Source organism: Pseudorasbora parva, chromosome 8 (assembly GCF_024679245.1).
Source record: "Pseudorasbora parva isolate DD20220531a chromosome 8, ASM2467924v1, whole genome shotgun sequence".
NCBI lineage: Eukaryota > Metazoa > Chordata > Actinopteri > Cypriniformes > Gobionidae > Pseudorasbora > Pseudorasbora parva.
Genome location: NC_090179.1, coordinates 47,175,441 through 47,200,584, shown reverse-complemented (window position 1 = coordinate 47,200,584; position 25,144 = coordinate 47,175,441). Strand labels below are relative to the sequence as shown.

General features: G+C 40.2%; 1 protein-coding gene across 1 annotated transcript in view; it reads right to left on the bottom strand.

The window, feature by feature from the left end:
• inppl1a (inositol polyphosphate phosphatase-like 1a) overlaps window positions 1-25,144 on the bottom strand; it is a 65,693-nt gene that overhangs the window by 15,806 nt on the left and 24,743 nt on the right. Inside the window, exons 5-20 of the mRNA XM_067451478.1 lie at window positions 24,219-24,365; window positions 23,807-23,897; window positions 23,624-23,713; window positions 19,736-19,831; window positions 19,496-19,646; window positions 19,285-19,391; window positions 19,087-19,189; window positions 16,498-16,694; window positions 15,770-15,887; window positions 12,020-12,116; window positions 10,295-10,433; window positions 9,169-9,268; window positions 5,911-5,999; window positions 5,046-5,127; window positions 3,824-3,913; window positions 1,332-1,445 (exon numbers count right to left, since the gene is read on the bottom strand). Of these exons, the coding sequence (XP_067307579.1) occupies window positions 1,332-1,445; window positions 3,824-3,913; window positions 5,046-5,127; window positions 5,911-5,999; window positions 9,169-9,268; window positions 10,295-10,433; window positions 12,020-12,116; window positions 15,770-15,887; window positions 16,498-16,694; window positions 19,087-19,189; window positions 19,285-19,391; window positions 19,496-19,646; window positions 19,736-19,831; window positions 23,624-23,713; window positions 23,807-23,897; window positions 24,219-24,365 (1,811 nt within the window). The remainder of the gene's footprint in view (window positions 1-1,331; window positions 1,446-3,823; window positions 3,914-5,045; window positions 5,128-5,910; window positions 6,000-9,168; window positions 9,269-10,294; window positions 10,434-12,019; window positions 12,117-15,769; window positions 15,888-16,497; window positions 16,695-19,086; window positions 19,190-19,284; window positions 19,392-19,495; window positions 19,647-19,735; window positions 19,832-23,623; window positions 23,714-23,806; window positions 23,898-24,218; window positions 24,366-25,144) is intronic.

The window sequence follows — 25,144 nt, the reverse complement described above, 5'->3', positions numbered from 1 at the left end:
TTTTTAGAATTACATCTTAAAGTGAAAGCATGAAAAAAAAGATTTAATTGTATTTATTTAAATAATATAATGCATAGTAATACACATCAATTTTTGCATATTTAATCCGATATTTAATTGCATATTTTTACTAAAATATTTGAACGCATTTAGATTTACATCTTTAAATGAAAACATGAAAAATGATAAATAAGAATATTTAATTTTGTTTATTTAAATAATAATAATAATGCATAGTAATACAAATCAATGTTTGCACATTTAATGCAATATTTAATTGCATATTTTTACTAAAACATTTAAATAATAATATTCAGAATTACCTTATTAAGTGACAACATGAAAAATAATAAATAATAATATTTAATTCTATTCATTTATATAATAATGTATAGTAATACACATCAATATTTGCATATTGAAATTATATATTTCTATTCAAATATTTTAATATGACATTTTTCAATGATGACAAGAATATTAATAAATAAGATTTTTTATTCTATTCATTTATATGCATTAATATAATTATTATTTTTTGTTGTCACTTAAAATGTAATTCTAAATATATTAAAATGTTTTACTAACAATATGCAATTAAATATTGTATTAAATGTGCAAATAATGATTTTTATTACTATTTATTATAAGAATATTTAATTCTATTCATTATATAATAATACATTAGCATATGTATTTTAGTATTTAATTTAATTCAATTATTTTTATTAAAACATTTTAATATTTTAGCATGACGTATAAAATGACGATGACATGAATAAACAAATACGTTTTAAATTATATTAATTTATAAACAATAATATAATAATATATAACATTTAATGCTATATTTAATCACAAATTTTTGTAATATATTTAGAATTACATTTTTGAATATATTATGAATAAGATGATTTAATTTTATTAATTATTCGATTAATTTAAAATTATTAATAAAATAGTTTTGAACTGATTCACAGAAACTATTATTATGTTTAATAAATATTTTCATCATATTTAATTATAATATAAATATTATATATATGTACTATGTATAATAATTATTATTACTTTAATTACATAAATTAATAATTATATAAATTTATGCAATATTTTTATATTTATAAAGGTCTTCAGTTGAGTTTTGAACTCACAGAAACTATTATTATGTATAATAATAATTGTTACTATAATTGCATAGATGAATGATGATATGAATTGTATACAAAGTGATATAAATTCAATGTGTCATGAATAATTGTTGGATCAGATTTCCGTGATGATTGTTGATTATGATCTTCTCAAGATGGCCTCCTGTGATGTTCACTCACCCTCCAGACACGTGGAGTAGAACTCAATGAAGAACTTGGTCCGGCTCGCCGTCTTCACGATGGCTTCGATGTTCTCGAACTCGATGTACGCTTGCTCTGAAGACTTGGGCAGACCTGCGGAGGAAGAGCAAATTAAGCTGGCCATCCAGCCAATCACACACCAGAGGGACTCGAACACATGACAGAGGGACTCGATCACACACGACAGAGGGACTCGAACACACGACAGAGGGACTCGAACACGCGACAGAGGGACTCGAACACGCGAAAGAGGGACTGGATCACGCGACAGAGGGACTCGATCACACACGACAGAGGGACTCGAACACACGACAGAGGGACTCGAACACGCGACAGAGGGACTCGAACACGCGACAGAGGGACTCGAACACGCGAAAGAGGGACTCGATCACACGACAGAGGGACTCGATCACACGACAGAGGGACTCGATCACACGACAGAGGGACTCGAACACGCGACAGAGGGACTCGAACACGCGAAAGAGGGACTCGATCACACGACAGAGGGACTCGATCACACGACAGAGGGACTCGAACACACGACAGAGGGACTCGATCACACGACAGAGGGACTCGAAACCACGACAGAGGGACTCGATCACACGACAGAGGGACTCGATCACACGACAGAGGGACTCGAACACACGACAGAGGGACTCGAAACCACGACAGAGGGACTCGAAACCACGACAGAAGGATACGATCACACGACAGAGGGACTCGAACACACAACAGAGGGACTCGAAACCACGGCAGAGGGACTCGAACACACGACAGAGGGACTCGAACACACGACAGAGGGACTCGAACACACGACAGAGGGACTCGAACACACGACAGAGGGACTCGATCACACGACAGAGGGACTCGATCACACGACAGAGGGACTCGAACACACGACAGAGGGACTCGATCACACGACAGAGGGACTCGAACACACGACAGAGGGACTCGAACACACGACAGAGGGACTCGATCACACGACAGAGGGACTCGATCACACGACAGAGGACTCGAACACACGACAGAGGGACTCGAAACCACGACAGAGGGATACGATCACACGACAGAGGGACTCGATCACACGACAGAGGGACTCGAAACCACGACAGAGGGACACGAACACACGACAGAGGGACTCGATCACACGACAGAGGGACTCGATCACACGACAGAGGGACTTGAACACACGACAGAGGGACTCGATCACACGACAGAGGGACTCGATCACACGACAGAGGGACTCGAAACCACGACAGAGGGACACGAACACACGACAGAGGGAATCGATCACACGACAGAGGGACTCGATCACACGACAGAGGGACACGATCACACGACAGAGGGACTCGAACACACGACAGAGGGACTCGATCACACGACAGAGGGACTCGATCACACGACAGAGGGACTCGAACACACTACAGAGGGACTCGATCACACGACAGAGGGACTCGATCACACGACAGAGGGACTCGAAAACATGACAGAGGGACTCGATCACACGACAGAGGGACAGGATCACACGACAGAGGGACTAGAAAACACGACAGAGGGACTCGATCACACGACAGAGGGACTCGATCACACGACAGAGGGACTTGAACACACGACAGAGGGACTCGAACACACGACAGAGGGACTCGAACACACGACAGAGGGACTCGAACACACGACAGAGGGACTCGATCACACGACAGAGGGACTCGAACACACGACAGAGGGACTCGAACACACGACAGAGGGACTCAATCACACGACAGAGGGACAGAGGGACTCGATCACACGACAGAGGGACAGAGGGACTCGATCACACGACAGAGGGAATCGATCACACGACAGAGGGACTCGATCACACGACAGAGGGACTCGATCACACGACAGAGGGAATCGAGCACACGACAGAGGGACTCGAACACACGACAGAGGGACTCAAACACACGACAGAGGGACTCGAGCACACGACAGAGGGACTCGAACACACGACAGAGGGACTCAAACACACGACAGAGGGACTCGAACACACGACAGAGGGACTCGAACACACGACAGAGGGACTCGAACACACGACAGAGGGACTCAATCACACGACAGAGGGACTTGAACACACGACAGAGGGACTCGATCACACGACAGAGGGACTCGATCACACGACAGAGGGACTCGAAACCACGACAGAGGGACACGAACACACGACAGAGGGAATCGATCACACGACAGAGGGACTCGATCACACGACAGAGGGACTCGATCACACGACAGAGGGACACGATCACACGACAGAGGGACTCGAACACACGACAGAGGGACTGGATCACACGACAGAGGGACTCGAAAACACGACAGAGGTACTCGATCACACGACAGAGGGACTCGAACACACGACAGAGGGACATGATCACACGACAGAGGGACTCGAACACACGACAGAGGTACTCGATCACACGACAGAGGGACACATAAGACTATACCTTTCTTAGAGACGAACTGTGAGGTCACGCCCACCTCAAACGTTCCGAAGACGGGCGAGTGATCGCTGGTGACGATGTCATCCGTACAGCCTGACACACACACACACGCAAACACACACGCAAACACACACACACACACTATGTTACACTTAATTATATTATTTAATAAACAGCAGTTTTTGCATATTTATTCGAATATTTAATTGCACATTCAATTAAATATTTAATCACTTTTGTAGTAAAACATTTTAATATATTTAGAATGCCATTTTAAGTGACATAAGAGTATTTAATTCTATAAATTTATATAATAATGCATGCATAATAATAAACATCAATATTTGCACATTTAATTAAATATTTAATTAACTATTTTTAGAATTACAATTTTAGGGACAAAAATAAATAAATAAATGTTTATTGAAACATTTTAATATATTTAGCATGGCTTTTTCAATAATGACATGAATAGATAAGAACATTTATTTATATTTAATAAACATCAATATTTGCCTATTAATTGCAATATTTAATTGCACACTTAATGCAATATTTAATCACATATTTTTAGTAAAACTTTTTTATATATTCAGAATGACAACATGAATAAATAATAAATAAGAATATTTAATTATATTCATTTATTTACAATAATATAATATTGCATGTGTAGTAATAAACATCAATATGTGCATATTTATTGCAATATGTAATTGCATGTTTTTACTAAAACATTTTAGCAAATTAAAAATATTTTAGTGATAAAATGAATAAATAATAAATGAGAATATTTCATTCTATTCTTTTATATAACAATGCATAGTAATAAATATCAATATCTGCATAATTAATGCCATATTTATTTCACATTTATTGTAATATTTTTACTAAAACATTTTAATATATTTAAAATGACATTTTAAGTGACATAATACTGAATTATATTAATTTATACAATAAAGCATAGTAATAAACATAAAAATTTGCATATTTAATCACATATTTTTGCTAAATATTTATATTTTTAGACAACATTTTGTCTAAATGATTACATGAAAAAAATGAATAAATTTTGAATAATTACTTGAGAAACTAAAGTAACTAGAGTGTTATAATTGCAAAAATGAATGATGATAGTAATTATATATATAGTGATATAAACTAATTTTACACTCCTGGTCAAAAGTTATGAATATGTTTTATATTATAGCTGACTGCGTACCGTATGAGTTGCAAACGATGTGTGTCTCCGGATAGGATTTCCAGAGGATTCTGTCGCACCATGAAGGAACATTGGTCCGCATCTAAGACACGAGAGGAAATTTAAGGAATTTAGGACACTTCACTTCCTTTGGCAAAGGTCAGATGACAGGAAGTAGAGGCGTTAGAAGTGTAAACACGTTAGCACGTTTGTCATGAATGGGAACTTCTTTAAAGGGTTAGTTCAGCCAATAATGAAATGTCTGTCATTAACTCCTCTCACTAATGTCGCTCCACACCCGTAAGACCTCCGTTCATCTTCACACACAGTTTAAGATATTTTATATTTAGTCCGAGAGCGTATGCAAGTGTATGCACACTATACTGTCCATGTCCAGAAAGGGAATAAAAACATCATCACAGTAGCGAATCGATTCAATGATTCGGATCGCCAATGTCTCGTGATTCCAGCAGTTTGACTCGCGATCCGAATCATGAATCGATTCACTGACTCATAACCGTTTGAATCTTTATTTGAGGATTGAACACAAACGCGGAAGAGAAGCCAATGCTGAATAAAGTTGTAGTTTTTGTTATTTTTGGACCCAAATGTATTTTGGATGCTTCAAGAGACTCTAATTAACCCACTGATGTCTCATATGGACTACTGTGATGATGTTTTTATTCCCTTTCTGGACATGGACAGTATAGTGTGCATACACTTGCATACGCTCTCGGACTAAATATAAAATATCTTAAACTGTGTGTGAAGATGAACGGAGGTTTTACGGGTGTGGAGCGACATTAGGGGGAGGAGTTAATGACAGACATTTCATTATTGGCTGAACTAACCCTTTATGAGTTTGGGAGTAATGTGAAGCCTTTACCCCAGTGGCTTTCTGCTTCTGCCAGACGTACGTGTCCCGTGAGCCACGCTCGTAGCGGTATGTGGGCGGGTAGGTGATCTCCTCCTCCGCTGGACACACACACACACACACACACACACACACACACACACACACACACACACACACACACACACACACACACACACACACACACACACACACACACACACACTCAGGAAACGATGCGGCAGGGAAAGGAAGTGTTGATGAGCCAAAAGGCTCACATCTCAAAGGCACGTTTAGATAATCTAGAGAAAAACTCCTGCATGCTTTTAAAAAACTAAACCAAGATGTCAATAACAACTGAGCTTCCCTGTACATGAAATATTCCTTACAGACTGTCCACGTTATTGCAATTAATAAATTAATTAGTACCTATTAATAAACAGAACTTATTAATCTGTTTATTATTAAACAGTCGGACACACACACACACACACACACAGTCAGACAGACAGACACTCAGACACACACACACACACACACACACACACAGTCAGACAGACACTCAGACACACACACACACACACAGTCAGACAGACACTCAGACACACACACACACACACAGTCAGACAGACACTCAGACACACAGTCAGACAGACACTCAGACACACACACACACACACACAGTCAGACAGACACACACACACACACACACACACAGTCAGACAGACAGTCAGTCAGTCAGACACACACACACAGTCAGACAGACACTCAGATACACACACACACACACACACACACACACACACACACACACACACACACACACACACACACACACACAGTCAGACACACACACACACAGTCAGACAGACAGACACTCAGACACACACACACACACACACACACACACAGTCAGACAGACACTCAGACACACACACACACACACACACACAGTCAGACAGACACTCAGACACACACACACACACACAGTCAGACAGACACTCAGACACACAGTCAGACAGACACTCAGACACACACACACACACACACAGTCAGACAGACAGACACACACACACACACACACACACACACAGTCAGACAGACAGTCAGTCAGTCAGACACACACACACAGTCAGACAGACACTCAGATACACACACACACACACACACACACACACACACACACACAGTCAGACAGACACTCAGACACACACAAACACACACAGTCAAACAGACACTCAGACACTCAGACACATACACACACACAGTCAAACAGACACTCAGACACTCAGACACATACACACACACAGTCAGACACACACACACAGTCAGACAGACACTCAGACACACACACACACAGTCAGACAGACACTCAGACACACACACACACAGTCAGACAGACACTCAGACACTCAGACACACACACACACAGTGTCAGACAGACACTCAGATATACACACACACACACACACACAGTCAGACAGACACTCAGACACACACACAGTCAGACAGACACACACATAGTCAGAAACACACACAGTCACACACACACAATCAGACAGAGAGACACACACAGTCAGACACACACACAGTCAGACAGACACACACAGTCAGACAGACACACACCCAGTCAGACAGACACACACACAGTCAGACAGACACACAGTCAGACAGACACACACACACAGTCAGACACACACAGAGTCAGACACACACACAGTCAGACAGACACACACACAGTCAGACACACACACACAGTCAGACAGACACACACAGTCAGACAGACACACAGTCAGACAGACACACAGTCAGACAGACAGTCAGACACACACAGAGTCAGACACACACAGTAAGACACACACACAGTCAGACAGACACAGAGTCAGACAGACACACAGTCAGACAAACACACAGTCAGACAGACACATACAGTCAGACACACACACATTCAGACACACACACAGTCAGACAGACACACAGTCAGACAGACACACAGTCAGACAGACACACAGTCAGACACACACACAGTCAGACACACACACAATCAGACAGACACAGAGTCAGACAGACACACACAGTCAGACACACACACAGTCAGACACAGAGTCAGACAGACACACACACACAGTCAGACACACACACAGTCAGACACACACACAGTCAGACATTCACACAGTCAGACAGACACACACAGTCAGACACACACACAGTCAGACACACACACAGTCAGACACACACACAGTCAGACAGACACAGAGTCAGACAGACACAGAGTCAGACAGACACACACAGTCAGACACACACACAGTCAGACACACACACACAGTCAGACAGACACACAGTCAGACAGACACTCAGACACACACACAGTCAGACAGACACTCAGACACACACACAGTCAGACACACACACAGTCAGACAGACACACACACAGTCAGACACAGAGTCAGGCAGACACACAGTCAGACACAGAGTCAGACAGACACACACACAGTCAGACACAGAGTCAGGCAGACACACAGTCAGACAGACACAGAGTCAGACACACACACAGTCAGTCAGACACACAGTCAGACAGACACTCAGACACACACACAGTCAGACAGACACACAGTCAGACACAGAGTCAGACAGACACACAGTCAGACAGACACAGAGTCAGACAGACACACAGTCAGACAGACACTCAGACACACACACAGTCAGACAGACACACAGTCAGACAGACACTCAGACACACACACACAGTCAGACAGACACACAGTCAGACAGACACTCAGACACACACACAGTCAGACAGACACACAGTCAGACAGACACTCAGACACACACACACAGTCAGACAGACACTCAGACACACACACGGTCAGACACACACACAGTCAGACAGACACTCAGACACACACACACAGTCAGACACAGAGTCAGACAGACACAGAGTCAGACAGACACAGAGTCAGACAGACACAGAGTCAGACACACACACAGTCAGACACACACACACAGTCAGACAGACACTCAGACACACACAAAGTCAGACACACACACAGTCAGACACAGAGTCAGACAGACACACAGTCAGACAGACACACAGTCAGACAGACACACAGTCAGTCAGACACACAGTCAGACAGACACACAGTCAGACAGACACACAGTCAGACACACACAGTCAGTCAGACACACAGTCAGACAGACACACAGTCAGACAGACACACAGTCAGACAGACACACACACACACACACACACACACACACACACACACACAGAGAGACAGAGGTGAGCCGCACCGAACCGAAGGAAGACCTTGTTCTTCTCTCTCTCCAGATTTAGCTGGTCCACCTTCAACAATGGCTCAAACTCCTTCCTGTTGATGTAGTTGAGGATTTCCTGTAGGAGAGAGAGAGAGAGAGAGAGAGAGAGAGAGAGAGAGAGAGAGAGAGAGAGAGAGAGAGAGAGAGAGAGAGAGAGAGAGTCATAGACACACCAGTGTTCGGCCGCCACAGCTGTGCAGGTTTGAGCGCTACACTCCTGCAGATTCTGCAGCACTGCACACTGAATGAGCCACACAAACCCTTCATACGCGGAGCACAGTCTGCATTTAAATACATCTGTTCCTCTCCTCACAACTAAGACTTGAGTCGGACACAGATATAAGACTGGAATATCTCACTGCAACATGACATCATGACTCTGAGTAAACACACACACCACCTTCTAAAGCCCAGTGGTGTGTTATCTGTACGCATTTTGAGCCATTCCGCGTGTATGTCTACGCCGAAACGAACCATTATGTGTTTGTGTGTGTGTGTGTGTGTGTGGGCATGTTTTTGTGACATATGAGGACCCAAATGTGTATAATGCCATGGGTATGACACAGGTATTACAGGAGAGGGTGAAATATGAGGACATTACCCATGGCCCCACTTTACAAAAGGCTTATAAATCACACAGGAGGAGTTTTTATGAGAAAGTAAAAATGCAGAATGTTTCCTGTGATGGGTAGGTTTAGGGGCAGTGTGTGTGTGTGTGTGTGTGTGTGTGTGTGTGTGTGTGTGTGTGTGTGTGTGTGTGTGTGATGGGTAGGTTTAGGGGCAGTGTAAGGGGATAGAAAATACGGTTTGTACAGTATAAAAACCATTACGCCTATGGAGAGTCCCCACATTTCACAAAAACAAGTGTGTGTGTGTGTGTGTGTGTGTGTGTGTGTGTGTGTGTGTGTGTGTGTGTGTGTGTGTGTGTGTGTGTGTGTGTGTGTGTGTATGTGTGTGTGTGTGTGTGTGTGTGTGTGTGTGTGTGTGTGTGTGTGTGTGTGTGTGTGTGTGTGTGTGTGTGTGTGTGTGTGTGTGTGTGTGTGTGTGTGTGTGTGTGTGTGTGTATGTGTGTGATGGGAACGTGTTTTTCACGCTGCTTTACCTGGATGTCCATGTCCAGGCGGTAGTTGAGATCGCCGAACCAGAACAGGTGTGTGAACCTCAGTGAGATGTCGAAGGAGTTCAGCTGTTTATCGCCCAGCGAAAGCTGACGCAGGATGTCCAGGTAATTCTGGTTGCGTCTGCCAGGGGTCAAAGGTCATTAGTACTCAAAAACAAAACAAACACACTGCAGAAAATGCTCTTCTTACTCAGTCATTCTGTCTTGTTTCTAATCTAAATATCTAACAATTCTTAAATCAAGATGCATTTACTAGATCAGTAAAACGACAGGAGATATTTCGGTAACACTTTATTTTAAGGTTCAGTTATTAACTATTAACTAGTTGCTTATTATCATGCATATTACAAGGATATTGTCTGTTTATTAGCTCTTATAAAGCTCATATTAATGCCTTATTCTGCATGAGCTTATTCCACATCCCTTAATCCGACCCAATACCTAAACTTAAACGCTACAAAAACTACCTTACTAACTATTAATAAGCAGTAAATTAGGAGATTATTGAGGCAGAAGGCGGAGTTAATAGTGAATGTGTGTTCCCCATACTAAAGTGTGATTTTTTTCTTGTTTTGTTAAAAATAAAATCAAAATGAGTTTCTGCTTAAAATAAGATAAATAATCTGCCAATGGGGTGAGAAAAATAATCTTGTTTTCTGTTTGAATTAAGATTATTTTCCTCACCCCATTGGCAGATTATTTATCTTATTTTAAGCAAAAACTCTCTTCATTTAGAGTTATTTTTCCCCAAAGCAAGACAATAATTTGTACTTGTCTAGTAAATGTTTCTTAATGTAAGAATTTTTAGATATTTAGACTAGAAACAAGACAAAAATACTGAGTAAGAGAAGCGTTTTTTGCAGTGTTGAAACATCTTGCTTCATGGATGAACCTAACTAATACAAACACAACTCTGGTTAACTAGAAGAGTATCATCTCATTCGTTTGTTAAATAAGAGGCGATCAGATTTCTCTCGTGGCTCGTGCAGTCTTCACACAGACGAGCGCTTTAATCTAACGCTTAACACCGTTGCAGAGACTTTCTTTTTGTTCCGGTGAAATCACGAAACAAAATGCACAAAAACTGTCATTTTGAAACGAAGCTCATTTTGACGTATACAATCCACGAGATTGCACACTCGTACTATTTATACGCATTTTCGTGAGACTGTCCCACCCACTTTTTAAAACAAAGTTACGCCACTGGAAAAATAATCTTATTTCTGTTCGGAAACAAGATTTAATTTGGAAATAAGATTATTATTCTCACCCCATTGGCAGATCATTTTGCCTGTTTTAAGCAAAAACTCATTTTGATGAACAAGAAAGAAAAAAAATCACTTTAGCCTCAATAATCTCCTAATTTACTGCTTATTAATAGTTAGTAAGGTAGTTTTTGTAGCGTTTAAGTTTAGGTATTGGGTCGGATTAAGGGATGTAGAATAAGCTCATGCAGAATAAGGCATTCATATGAGCTTTAGAAGTGCTAATAAACAGACAATATCATAGTAATATGCATGATCATAAGCAACTAGTTAATAGTTAATAACTGAACCCTAAAATAAAGTGTTACCGAAATATCTTATGTCATTTTACTATCTAGTAAATGCATCTTGATTAAAGAATTGTTAGATATTTAGACTGGAAACAAGACAAAATTACTAAGTAAGAAGAGCATTTTCTGCAGTGCGGGCGAGTCACACACACCTGTGTATTTTCTCATTGCCTGACGTCAGGTGACAGTTAACGAAACCAAACGACGTCCCGTTGAACATGAAGGACACGCCCACTGCTCCCTTATTTCCTGGGATAATAAATAAACACACACAAAACTGAATGAAAAACATGTGGTTCAGTATAGGGTTAGTTCCGGCAGAAATGTAAATAGTGTGATTAATTCCTCCTGTGGTTGGCCAGCCGTCAGACCTCCGCTCATCTTCACACACAGATGAAGATATTAGTGTTGAAATCCGATGGCTCAGAAAGGCCTTCATTGACACCAATGTCATTTCCTCTCTCAAGACCCATAAAGGCACTAAAGACGTCGTTACAAAGCCCATCTCACTACAGCGGCTCGACAATCATTTATGTTACAAAGCCCATCTTTATATTTTCAGATTTTATCATATATTTTTTTCCCCGACAATTCTGATTTTTCCTAAATTCTCAGTTTATATCTCGCAATTCTGACTTTATTTTTTGCAATTGCAACTTTCCCTCCCACCTTTCCAACTTAACCTTAATTCCAAGTTTATATCGCACAATTCCGACTTTATTTCTCGCAATCGCAACTTTTCCCCTAAATTCCAACTTTTCCTAAATTCCGAGTTAATATCTTGTAAATCTGACTATTTCTCGCAATCGCAACTTTTTTCAAAAATTCGGACTTTTTCTAAATTCAGAGTTTATATCATATATTTTTTCCAAACAATTATGACTTTATTTCTCGCAATTGCAACTTTTTTTTCAAAAATTCAGGCTTTTCCTAAATTCTCAGTTTATATCTCGCAAATCTGACTTTATTTTCGCAATTGCAACTTTCCCTCCCACCTTTCCAACTTAACCTTAATTCCAAGTTTATATCGCACAATTTTGAGTTTATATCTCGCAATCGCCACTTTTCCCCTAAATTCCACATTTTCCTAAATTCAGAGTTTATATCATATATTTTTTTCTCAACAATACTGACTTTTCCTAAATTCTGAGTTTATATCTTGTAAATGTGACTATTTCTCACAATCGCAACTTTTCCCTAAAATTCTGACTTTTTATAAATTCTGAGTTTATATCTCGCAATCGCAACTTTTTAAAAAAAAATTCCGGCCTTTTTCAAAATTCAGAGTTTACATCATATATTTTTTTTTCTAACAATTCTGACCTTTTCTGAATTCCGACTTTATTTCTCGCAATCGCAACTTTTCCCCTAAATTCCAACTTTTTTTTTTAAATTCCGAGTTTATATCTTGTAAATCTGACTATTTCTCGCAATCACAACTTTTTTCTAGGGGTGTGCACGAATATTCGAATAGTCGAATATTCGATCTGTAATTAACATTCGAAAACTAAAAATACTATTCGAATTTTATTTTGTTAATTGGCTGGCAGTAAATGTAGTTGTAGCAGATATCAAGTGGTACCCTCAGGACAGAAGGACAGCCAAACATGGATGAGATGAAGGATGTACATTTATTTACTTGAAAGAAAAAGTAGGTTGGAGCAAAATTAGAAAACACACACACTGGAAGGCCTACTGTCTCACTCCACACTTCCCCGTCTGCATTCACAGTCAGACTGAGCGCGGACGCTTAAAGAGGAAGCGGATAACGCATCCTAAGGTGCGCCACTAATTAAGGCCCCACCTACAACAATTGGTAGGAACTCCCGACTGGAACCATTGAAAATTAAACATAAATAACAATGAAAGGATAACATTAAGTTGTGATGAAGTTAAAACATTTACAAAAATATTTCTTTCAACACAAATAAGGTAAGGTAAAATAAAATAATAAAAGTAGGATGACATAAAATAAAAAGTCACAAGCAACTGGCTACACAGTGAAACCATGAGAAATCCCTCTAAATCTCGCAGTTATAACTCAATCCACTGGGTGGCGTTGTGGAGCAGGTTAATAAGTTAAGTGCATTTGATCTCAATGTCGTCGTCTGCCTCGCAATGTTTGGAATTAACGTTACTTCGATGAAAATTGAAAAGGCTGTTACAAAATGGAGTTACTTTTGATGAAATCAATTACTGAAACTGAGTTATAATGATATCACCACCACAAACGAGAATCACATGAAATCCAAACACCAGTGGAATGAGTGATCACTGCTCAGGAGTGCAGGTAAGCTCATCTGTAGCTACCCCGAGTGAGAGCGAGATAACTTATGATAGCAAAATGATCTCGAGACAAATGCTTCCTTTAAAGTTCTTTGAGGGTTTATGAACAGAAAACACAAAGTTCTTCACTCAAACTTCACTTAACCGTTATCTTTGTCTCCGCAACGCCTGTCAGTGGCGCATTTTCTCACCCGAGAATAATATCATAATCCAATAATATTATAGTTTCTCTCTACATGAAAATGTGAAACAATTCAAAGTAAACACATCAGCCATATCAAACACACACACACACACACACACACACACACACACACACACACACACACACACACACACACACACACACACACACACACACACACACACACACACACACACACACACACACACACACACAGGTCGGTAGGCTATAGCCTATTGACGTGTGTGTGTGTGTGTGTGTGTGTGTGTGTGTGTGTGTGTGTGTGTGCATAGACATCATATAGATGTGTGTGTGTGTGTGTGTACGTCACGCTAACTGACGCGCTCTGCGCTCGTGCTCCTTGAGCTTATAATGCTTTTGTTCTTTAGGCATTTTTTTACACACTGTTTAATGTTTTAAAAACCTTAAGATATAACGTAAGCGTGTTGTGTACATTGCCTAATCATAAGCTTGTTCAGAAATGGTGACGACATGTTTAGAGAAAAAAAGAAAGAAACATCTCTCTCATTTTCTCAAAATACCTAATTTAAATAAACGAATATTCGAATATTCGATTTTTATGAGCCCAAATATTCGAATACAATATTTTGGGAAAATGCCCATCCCTACTTTTTTCCAAAAATTCTCACTTTTCCTAAATTCCGAGTTTATATCATATATTTTTTACCAACAATTCTGACTTTATTTCTCGCAATCACAACTTTTTTTCAAAAATTCAGGCTTTTCCTAAATTCTCAGTTTATATCTCGCAAATCTGACTTTATTTTTGCAATTGCAACTTTCCCTCCCACCTTTCCAACTTAACCTTAATTCCAAGTTTATATCGCACAATTTTGAGTTTATATCTCGCAATCGCAACTTTTCCCCTAAATTCCAATTTTTCCTAAATTCTGAGTTTATATCATGTATTTTTTCTCAACAATTCTGACCTTTTCTAAATTCCGACTTTATTTTTCGCAATCGCAACTTTTCCTTAATTCTGAGTTTATCTCTCGCAATTCATGAATCGATTCACTGACTCATAACGGTTCGAATCATGAATCGATTCACTGACTCATAACGGTTCGAAGCTTTGTTCTGAAATCGGCCATCACTATATAAGTCGTTATTTAGTGTTTTTTGCGCACTAACTCTATTCTGGCCTCTTCATCAATGATTGTAGAGCCGCTGTAGTGAGATGGGCTTTGTAACGACGTCTTTAGTGCCTTTATGGGTCTTGAGAGAGGAAATGACATTGGTGTCAATGAAGGCCTTTCTGAGCCATCGGATTTCAACACTAATATCTTCATCTGTGTGTGAAGATGAGCGGAGGTCTGACGGCTGGCCAACCACAGGAGGAATTAATCACAGAATTTACATTTATCGCTGAACTAACGCTTTAAACACAAACACAGGAGGAAAGTCTTCTGACCGAGTGTATTGGCGATGCCTGTTTTGACGCTGGACATTCCCACGTGACTGATGCGGTTTTCATGCTCCGCCTTCACCAGGACCACGATCTTAATGTTCCACAGCGTCTGCACCGCGATCTACAACACACAGATCAAACTTCTGATGCTGTTCTCGCTTTAAGTCAATGTGGAAAGTTCAGCCGCCAGATGAGAAACACAGACGGCAGACAAAACCACATTAAACTCTAAATAAAGCCTCATTAAATCTGCACAGAAAGAGCCCCTGGAATGGCGACACACACACGCACACACACACACACGTTTGTTTTTCTGACATATGGGGACATTCCATAGGCATAATGGTTCTTATACTGTACAAACTGTATTTTCTATCTCCTTACACTGACCCTAAATCACACACACACACACACACACAGTCCCTAAACCTACCAATCACACACACACACACACACACATTCTGCATTTGTACTTTCTCATCAAAACTCCTCCTGTGTGATTTATAAGCCTTTTGTAAAGTGGGGCCATGGGTAATGTCCTCATATTTCACCCTCTCCTGTAATACCTGTGTCATACCCATGGCATTATACACATTTGAGTCCTCATATGTCACAAAAACATGCCCCCCCACACACACGCACACACGCACACATGCACACACACACTCTCTCTCTCTCTCTCTCTCTCTCTCTCACACACACACACACACACACACACACACGTCTCTCACCGGTTTATAGTCGATCTCTGTGTATTCTTTGAGGGCGCAGCGGAGTGTCTCGACCCACTCCTTATCACACACAGAGTTCTCCTGCGTGCCGAACACATAGATGTCATGAGGGATCGTAACCGCCATCTCATCCAGAGTTTTCCCCAAGCCTCGCGATAAAATCCACGAGCCCATCGATTTAGGAGCCGGAACACCACCTGCAGAGAGAGACAAAGATGATGATTTTTAGGAGAAAGGTCATCAGGGTGTTGCTAGGGTGTTGAGGGTGGTCGTTAGGGTGTTGAGGGTGGTCGTTAGGGTGTTGCTAGGGTGTTGAGGGTGGTTGTCAGGGTGTTGCTAGGGTATTGTGGGTGGTCGTCAGGGTGTTGCTAGGGTATTGTGGGTGGTCGTCAGGGTGTTGTGAGTGATAGTCTGGGAGTTGCTAGGGTGTTGAGGGTGGTCATCAGGGTGTTGTTAGGGTATTGAGGATGGTCATCAGGGTGTTGCTAGGGTATTGTGGGTGGTCGTCAGGGTGTTGCTAGGGTGTTGAGGGTGATCGTCAGAGTGTTGCTAGGGTATTGAGGTTGGTCATCAGGGTGTTGCTAGGGTATTGAGGGTGGTCATCAGGGTGTTGCCAGGGTATTGAGAGTGGTCATCAGGGTGTTGCTAGGGTATTGTGGGTGGTCATCAGGGTGTTGAGTGTGGTCGTCAGGGTGTTGCTAGGGTGTTATGGGTGGTTGTCAGGGTGTTGCTAGGCTGTGGTTTAGAGTTTGGGGTCAGTCATCAGCAGGCACGGGCACAGATAGACCAAGTGGCTAGTCTGGCTTTGACATGCACTGTCAGAAAATAAGAAAGGCCATCAAAACTAATAAAATGCCCCCTAAATTCAAGATATGAATGGCCCTTTTAATTGTATTTTGTGTTTATAACATAATATTGTTAAACAATATCACACAAGTTTTCTGGAATATCATCAATATTCATTTTATACTACAGTTTGATTAAAAACAACTTGATTATATGAACTGATCAGTTTTAGACGCAACGTTGTCAATTTTGCCAACGAAAAAAGTTCCCAATAAAGCAGAAAACTTCCGCTTCCCAGCAAACACACAGCTGTGTTTCGTTTCTGATTGATTCACCGTTTCTGAACGAATCGGGTGAGTAAATGATTCAAATTGCAATTTTTCCCTAAATTCCAACTTTTCCTGAGTTCCAAGTTAATATCTCACAATTCTAACTTTATTTCTCGCAATCACAACAATTCTGACTTTTCTAAAATTCTTAGTTTAAATCTCACAAATCTGACTTTCTCTCGCAATCACAATTTTTTCCCTAAATTCCAAGTTTGTAATTCACAATTCTTATTTCTCGCAATCATGAGTTTTTGCCCCGTAATTCCAACTTTTCCTAAATTCCAAGTTTATATCATGCAATTCTGACTTGTTGCAATTGAAACTTTTTCCCTAAATTTGAACTTTTCCTTAATTCCGAGTTTATGTCTTCGCAATTCAGACTTTTTCTCTCACAATCGCAACTTTTATCCCAACAATTCTTACCTTTCCTAAATTCCGAGTTTGTTTCTCACAATCACAACCTTTTTCCTAAATTCCAACTTTTCCTGAGTTCCAAGTTAATATTTCGCAAATCTGACTTTATTTCTCGCAATTGCAACTTTTCCCCTAAATTCCAGCTTTTCCAAGTTTATATCTCACAATTCTAACTTTATTTCTCACAATCACAACAATTCTGACTTTTCTTAAATTCTTAGTTCAAATCTCGCAAATCTGACTTTTTCTCTCGCAATCGCAACTTTTATCCCAACAATTCTTACCTTTCCTAAATTCCGAGTATGTTTCTCACAATCACAACCTTTTTCCTAAAATCCAACTTTTCCTGAGTTCCAATTTAGTATTTCGCAAATATGACTTTATTGCTCGCAATTGCAACTTTTCCCCTAAATTCCAGCTTTTCCAAGTTTATATCTCACAATTCTAACTTTATTTCTCACCATCACAACAATTCTGACTTTTCTTAAATTCTTAGTTCAAATCTCGCAAATCTGACTTTCTCTCTCGCAATCGCAACTTTTATCCCAACAATTCTTACCTTTCCTATATTCCGAGTTTGTATCTCACAATCACAACTTTTTCCCTAAATTCCAAGTTTGTATCTCACAATTCTGAATTTATTTCTCGCAATCGTGAGTTATTGCCCCATAATTCCAACTTTTCCTAAATTCCAAGTTTATATCATGCAATTCTGACTTGTTGCAATTGTAACTTTTTCCCTAAATTTGAACTTTTCCTTAATTCCGAGTTTATGTCTTCGCAATTCAGACTTTTTCTCTCGCAATCGCAACTTTTATCCCAACAATTCTTACCTTTCCTAAATTCCGAGTATGTTTCTCACAATCACAACCTTTTTCCTAAAATCCAACTTTTCCTGAGTTCCAAGTTAGTATTTCGCAAATCTGACTTTATTTCTCGCAATTGCAACTTTTCTCCCAACAATTCTTACCTTTCCTATATTCCGAGTTTGTATCTCACAATCACAACCTTTTTCCTAAATTTTATTTCTCAAAATTGTGCATGTGTGTGTGTTTCTCACCCATGTTCCATGATCCGATGAAGACAGAGATCATATCCGGCTCGTCCTGATTGGAATGCTTGTTCTTCATGAGTTGCAGCAGTTGGCAGAATGCTTCCCTTTTCTACAGGACGAGAAACATCCGGTTAATCTGTGGCTCAGCTAACACACTTCAGCGAGTATCTCCACACGTCTGACTCGAAAAATGCCTAGACTCACTTTTGCGCTGGCAAAGATGAAATCTTTCCTCTGGCTTTTGTCTTTTTCCTTCTCAAAGACGATTCCGAGTTTATTTTGAACACGCTGAGACTTAATCAGTTGCCGAACTACACACACACACACACACACACACACACGTAATTTCCATAAAGATTCTGCACTTTCTCAGCATTTTACTGCTAATAATGTAAGATTGACAGCACCGACTCACTCTTGTCGTGTGTGAATGTGTTCCAATCTTCCTGTGCGTCCTTCATTTTCTTCATCACCACCAGTTTTCCTCCTTCCACATCCACACTCAGCGAGTATTTCTGACTCTTCCCGATCTTCGTCAGGTCAGCCAGATACACATCCAGTTTCACCTGATACACACACACACACACACAGTCACACACATAAGCCAGAACACACACACGGAATCGTTTGACAGTGTTGTTATGTAGCTTCATACCTCGAAGGTTTGCACAGGAATGGCTTTGTGTCTGATGGAGAGCAACGGTGAGATAGCCGGAGCAGAAGAGCTCATGTCCTGAAGCGCCTTCAGAGCCTACACACATCAATGCACCAAGAGTTTAAAAGAGCCAGAATTAACAGTGATATAAGAGATTTAATCTGTTTTACCTGCAACTGAATTAGACCCATTAATAGTGTACAATGACACGTTCAAAACAGTCACTAGTATTGATTTAATGGTTTATCACTTTTGACCAATAGGTGGTGCTGTGACCAAATTGATGACACGAAATTCATACATTTTTGTCCGCATTGTCTGTACATGATCTGAGTCGAATTTTATGAAAATCGGGAAAACAGTCAAGGAGGAGTCCAAAAAGTAGGTTTTAAAAGAAAGACAAAATGGCGGACAGGAGGTTCGACCAACTATTGGCATCAATGTTCTCTATTACAATAGGTTTATTTAATCAGAAGTTATAAGCATTTTTGCAAGTTTCATTATAACTTTTGACCACAACGTGGTACTGCCTTAAAATGTTTTGAGTACTATTAGGTCATGGTGGCGAAGACTCATACTGAGTTTTGTAATGATACACCAATGCACGTGATTTTCGGCCAAACCGTTGGAAAGTTATGAGCGAAGAGACATTTCATATCTCCTGAATACTAGGTGGTGCTGCACTAAAACTTTGCAGGTTTCCTCAGGTTATGATTGTCATACCACACACCAAGTTTGGTCAGAATACGCTAAAGCGTTTCGGAGATAGGCCTCATGTTCATATTGGCGTGCGCTTCGTGAAATTCATTTGTGCGTTATTCGAGAATGGTTTGATGAAACAACTTAAATTCCATAACTTTTTGTCGTCATGGTCTAAAGATGATCTAGTTAAATTTTTATAACAATCGCAGCAACGAACTAGGAGTTCGAATAAGTAAGTTTTTCTGAAAATTCAAAATGGCGGACAAAAATTCAGGGGCCAAGCACTGAAGATGCCTAGACACCTACTGTAATTGTTGTCAATGGCCACCCATAGAACCGCTTATGTGAACGTTATTAAATTTGGCACACTGATAGAGGACAGTCTGAGCTGTCACCAGTGCAAATTTGGAGTCTCTAACTCAAACCCTCTAGCGCCACCACCTGTCCAAAGTTTGTGCTCATAACTTCTGAACCGTAATGAAACAAAATAATTTTTTCTTCTGATTTTTTGGTCGATTCATCAAAACACTTTAGCGTATTCTGACCAAACTTGGTGTGTGTTATGAGAACCATGACCTGCACAGTTTCGGCACAGTGCCACCTAGTGGTCAGGAGATGTATATTTTAGCTAATAACTTATGAATGGTTTTTCCTATATTGGTCATTTTGGGTGTCTGGCATTTTGAATTTTGACATATAATGCTATATTTTACAAACGCATTGGTGTATCGTTATGAAACTTGGTATATTTCGTTGCCACCATACCCCGACAGTACTCAAAACATTTCTGAGCAGTTATAAAAGTTAAATTGACATTTTCAAAACTGCTTATGAACATTTGATTAAATTTGCCTATTATAATGAATCTGGTTTTAATAGATCCCTTGCCATGAACCTAGATACCAATTTTAGATATATTTAGCCGAACTTCAAATTTAGTTTTTCTTGTTGTACTTTTTCGAACTTCTCTTAGACCATTTGTCCGATTTTCACCAAAATCAACACTTTTTTTGATTTCATATAGTGTAGCAACAATGCCAAAATGCCTCTGAGGCTGTTTCTCTGCATGCTTTGGCATATTAACACCAAACTTTGCATGTCATTGTCACCTTATACCTGGGACACAGCAAACTGACAGAACTAGCTCTGATGAAAGCCGACTGTGTTATCACCTCACGTTGTCTACATGTTTCTATACATGTTTTGTTTATAGCCCTTAGGGTTAAAATTTTGACAGGTGATGGTGCTAGAGGGATTTAGTTAGAGACTCCAAATTTGCACTGGTGACAGTTCAGCCTATCCTCCATCTGTGTGCCAAATTTCATAACTTTCCCGCCAACGGTACTATTGGCTGGCATAGACACTGGAGCGGAAGAAGAAGAAGAACAAGAACACCAATGATTTCAATAGACCATGTCGTACTAATAAATAATAAAACAGACAAAAATACATTTAACATATACTCTAACACTTATGATATTCATGAGATAGTAAGTGAATAATTATCAGATGACCTCTTTCATCAAATTAAGTACAAACCCGATTCCAAAAACGTTGGGGCACTGTGCAAATTGTGAATGAAAAAGGAATGCAATAATTTACATATCTCATAAACTTGTGTTTTATTCACAATAGAATATAGATAACATATATAATTAAAGTGAGAGATTTTGAAATGGCATGCCAAATATTGGCTCATTCTGGATTTCATGAGAGCTACACATTCCAAAGAATTTGGGACAGGTACCAATAAGAGGCCAGAAAAGTTAAATGTGCATATAAGGAACAGCTGGAGGTCCAATATGCAACTTATTAGGTCAATTATTAACATGATTGGGTATAAAAGAGCCTCTCAGAGTGTCAGTGTCTCTCAGAAGCCAAGATGGGCAGAGGATCACCAATTCCCCCAATGCTGCGGCGGACAATAGCGGAGCAATATCAGAAAGGAGTTTCTCTGAGAAAAAATGCAAAGAGTTTGAAGTTATCATCATCTACAGAGTATAATATCATCCAAAGATTCAGAGAATCTGGAACAATCTCTGAGCGTAAGGGTCAAGGTTCAAAACCAAACTGGATGGCCGTGATCTTCTGCCCTTAGACGGCACTGCATCACATACAGGAATGATACTGTAATGGACATCACAACATGGGCTCAGGAATACTTCCAGAAAACATTGGTGAACACAATCCACCGCGCCATTCGCCGTCGCCGGCTAAAACTCTACAGGTCAAAGAAGAAGCCATATCTAAACATGATCCAGAAGCGCAGGCGTTTCCTCTGGACCAAGGCTCATTTAAAATGGACTGTGGCAAAGTGAAAAACTGTTCTGTGGTCAGACCAATCAAAATTGGAAGTTCTTTTTGGAAAACTGGGACTAAAGAGGACAAGGACAACCCAAGTCGGTTCTCAGCGCTCCATTCAGAAGCTGATCTCTGATGGTCTGGGGTTCATGAGTGTGTGTGGCATGGGCAGCTTACACATCTGGAAAGGCCATCAATGCTGAAAGATATATCCAAGTTCTAGAACAACATCTGCTCCATCCAGACAGCGTCTCTTTCAGGGAAGACCTTGCATTCTCCAACATGACAATGCCAGACCACACACTGCATCAATTACAACATCATGGCTGTGTAGAAGAAGGATCCGGCACTGAAATGGCCAGCCTGCAGTCCAGATCTCTCACCATTAGAAAACATTTGGCGCATCATAAAGAGGAAGATGCGATAAAGAAGACCTAAGACAGTTGAGCAACTAGAAGCCTGTATTAGACAAGAATGGGACAACATTCCTATTCCTAAACTTGAGCAGCTTGTCTCCTCAGTCCCCAGACGTTTGCAGACTGATATAAAAAGAAGAGGGGATGACACACAGCGGGAAACATGGCCTTGGCACAACTTTTGAGATGTGTTGATGCCGTAAAATTTAAAATCAACTTATTTTTTCCCTTAAAATTACACATTTTATCAGTTTAAACATTTGATGTCATCTATGTTGTATTCTGAATAAAATATTGAAAATTGAAATTGAAAACTTTCACATTATTGCATTCTGTTTTTATTCACAATTTGTACAGAGTCCCAACTTTTTTGTACATACTCTAAAAGCACAGGGTCAGTTTGGGAGCAGCCGGCGATTCGTTGGCTCTAAAATAACGTTTGAGAGTGTGTGTGTTTGTGTGTGTTTACCTTCTTCTCTATAGACGACAGCAGATCCTTGAGGATTGCCAGTTTAGTGACCAGATGCTCCAGCTCCTGATCTCCACCCTGAGACATGGACTACAGATGAAGATTAAGAGAGCAAAAGTTAGAGCTCATATCAAACCCTCAGCACATAAGCACACAAACGGCAGACAGGAAGTGATGTCACACCTGCTGGATCATCCTGGACACCATGGAGGCGCTCTGCTGATCGAAGACCTTGGACAGGATCTCCAGGCCACACAGAACCTTATCCACCTCACTGCAGACACATAACACAAGGAGGAATAAACCTGTGTGTGTGTAGGGGCAGTGTATGTGTGTGTGTGTGTGTGTGTGTGTGTGTGTGTGTGTGTGTGTGTGTGTGTGTGTGTGTGTGTGTGTGTGTGTGTGTGTGTGTGTGTGTGTGTGTGTGTGTGTGTGTGTGTGTGTGTGTGTGTGTCATGGGTAGGGGGACAGTGTAGGGGGATAGAAAATACAGTTTGTACAGAATAAAAAACATTACGCCAATGGAATGTCCCCACATTTCACAAAAACAAACGTGTGTGTGTGTGTGTATGAGAGAGTGTCTATGTGTGTGTACCCATGCAGGCGTTTGCAGGACGACACCAGTGTCTTGTTGAGATGTGGCAGGTTGTTCGCTCCCTGTTTCACAGCCTCCAGGTCCAGAGCGTAGCTGCCCTTCAGGTACTCGTGAGAGATGGTGCTCAAGCCGTTCGACGCCGTCACGCTGATATCAATATTAATGCACACATTTAATCAGAATAATAACAATAATAATAATAATAATAATAGGATGGTTTATTATTCATGCATTTGACAGATGCTTCTATCCAAAGTGAAGTTGCATTCAAACTGTAACACTTTGGACATATAGCACATTATATATTTGATGTATAATTGCATCAAAAATTAAACTGCATTATAAAATTTGCAGATTAAATCTGAGGCTGGTTGTTGTCGTGCGTTTTAATGCATTGCTCTTTCTAACAGTGTGTTTGATGAATAGAGAAGTATTATAATTAGGGCTGTTAATCATTTGAAATATTTAATCGCAATTAATCGCATGATCATCATGGGTTAACTTGCGATTAAATCATGATTGTCATGAGTTCATTCACGATTAAATCACATTGTCGTGAGTTAACTCGCAATTAAATCGCATGAATGTCATGAGTTAACTCTCGGTTAAATCACATGATTGTCTTGAGTTAACTCACAATTCATCGCAAGATTGGCATGAGTTAACTCACGATTAATCACATGATTGTCATGAGTTAACTCGCGATTAATCGCATGATTGTCATGAGTTAACTCGCGATTAAATCACATGATTGTCATGAGTTAACTCGCGATGAAATCACATGACTGTCATGAGTTAACTCACGATTAATCGCATGATTGTCATGAGTTAACTCGCGATTAAATCACATGATTGTAAAGAGTTAACTCGCGACTAAATCGCATGATTGTCATGAGTTAACTTGCGATTAAATCGCATGATTGTCA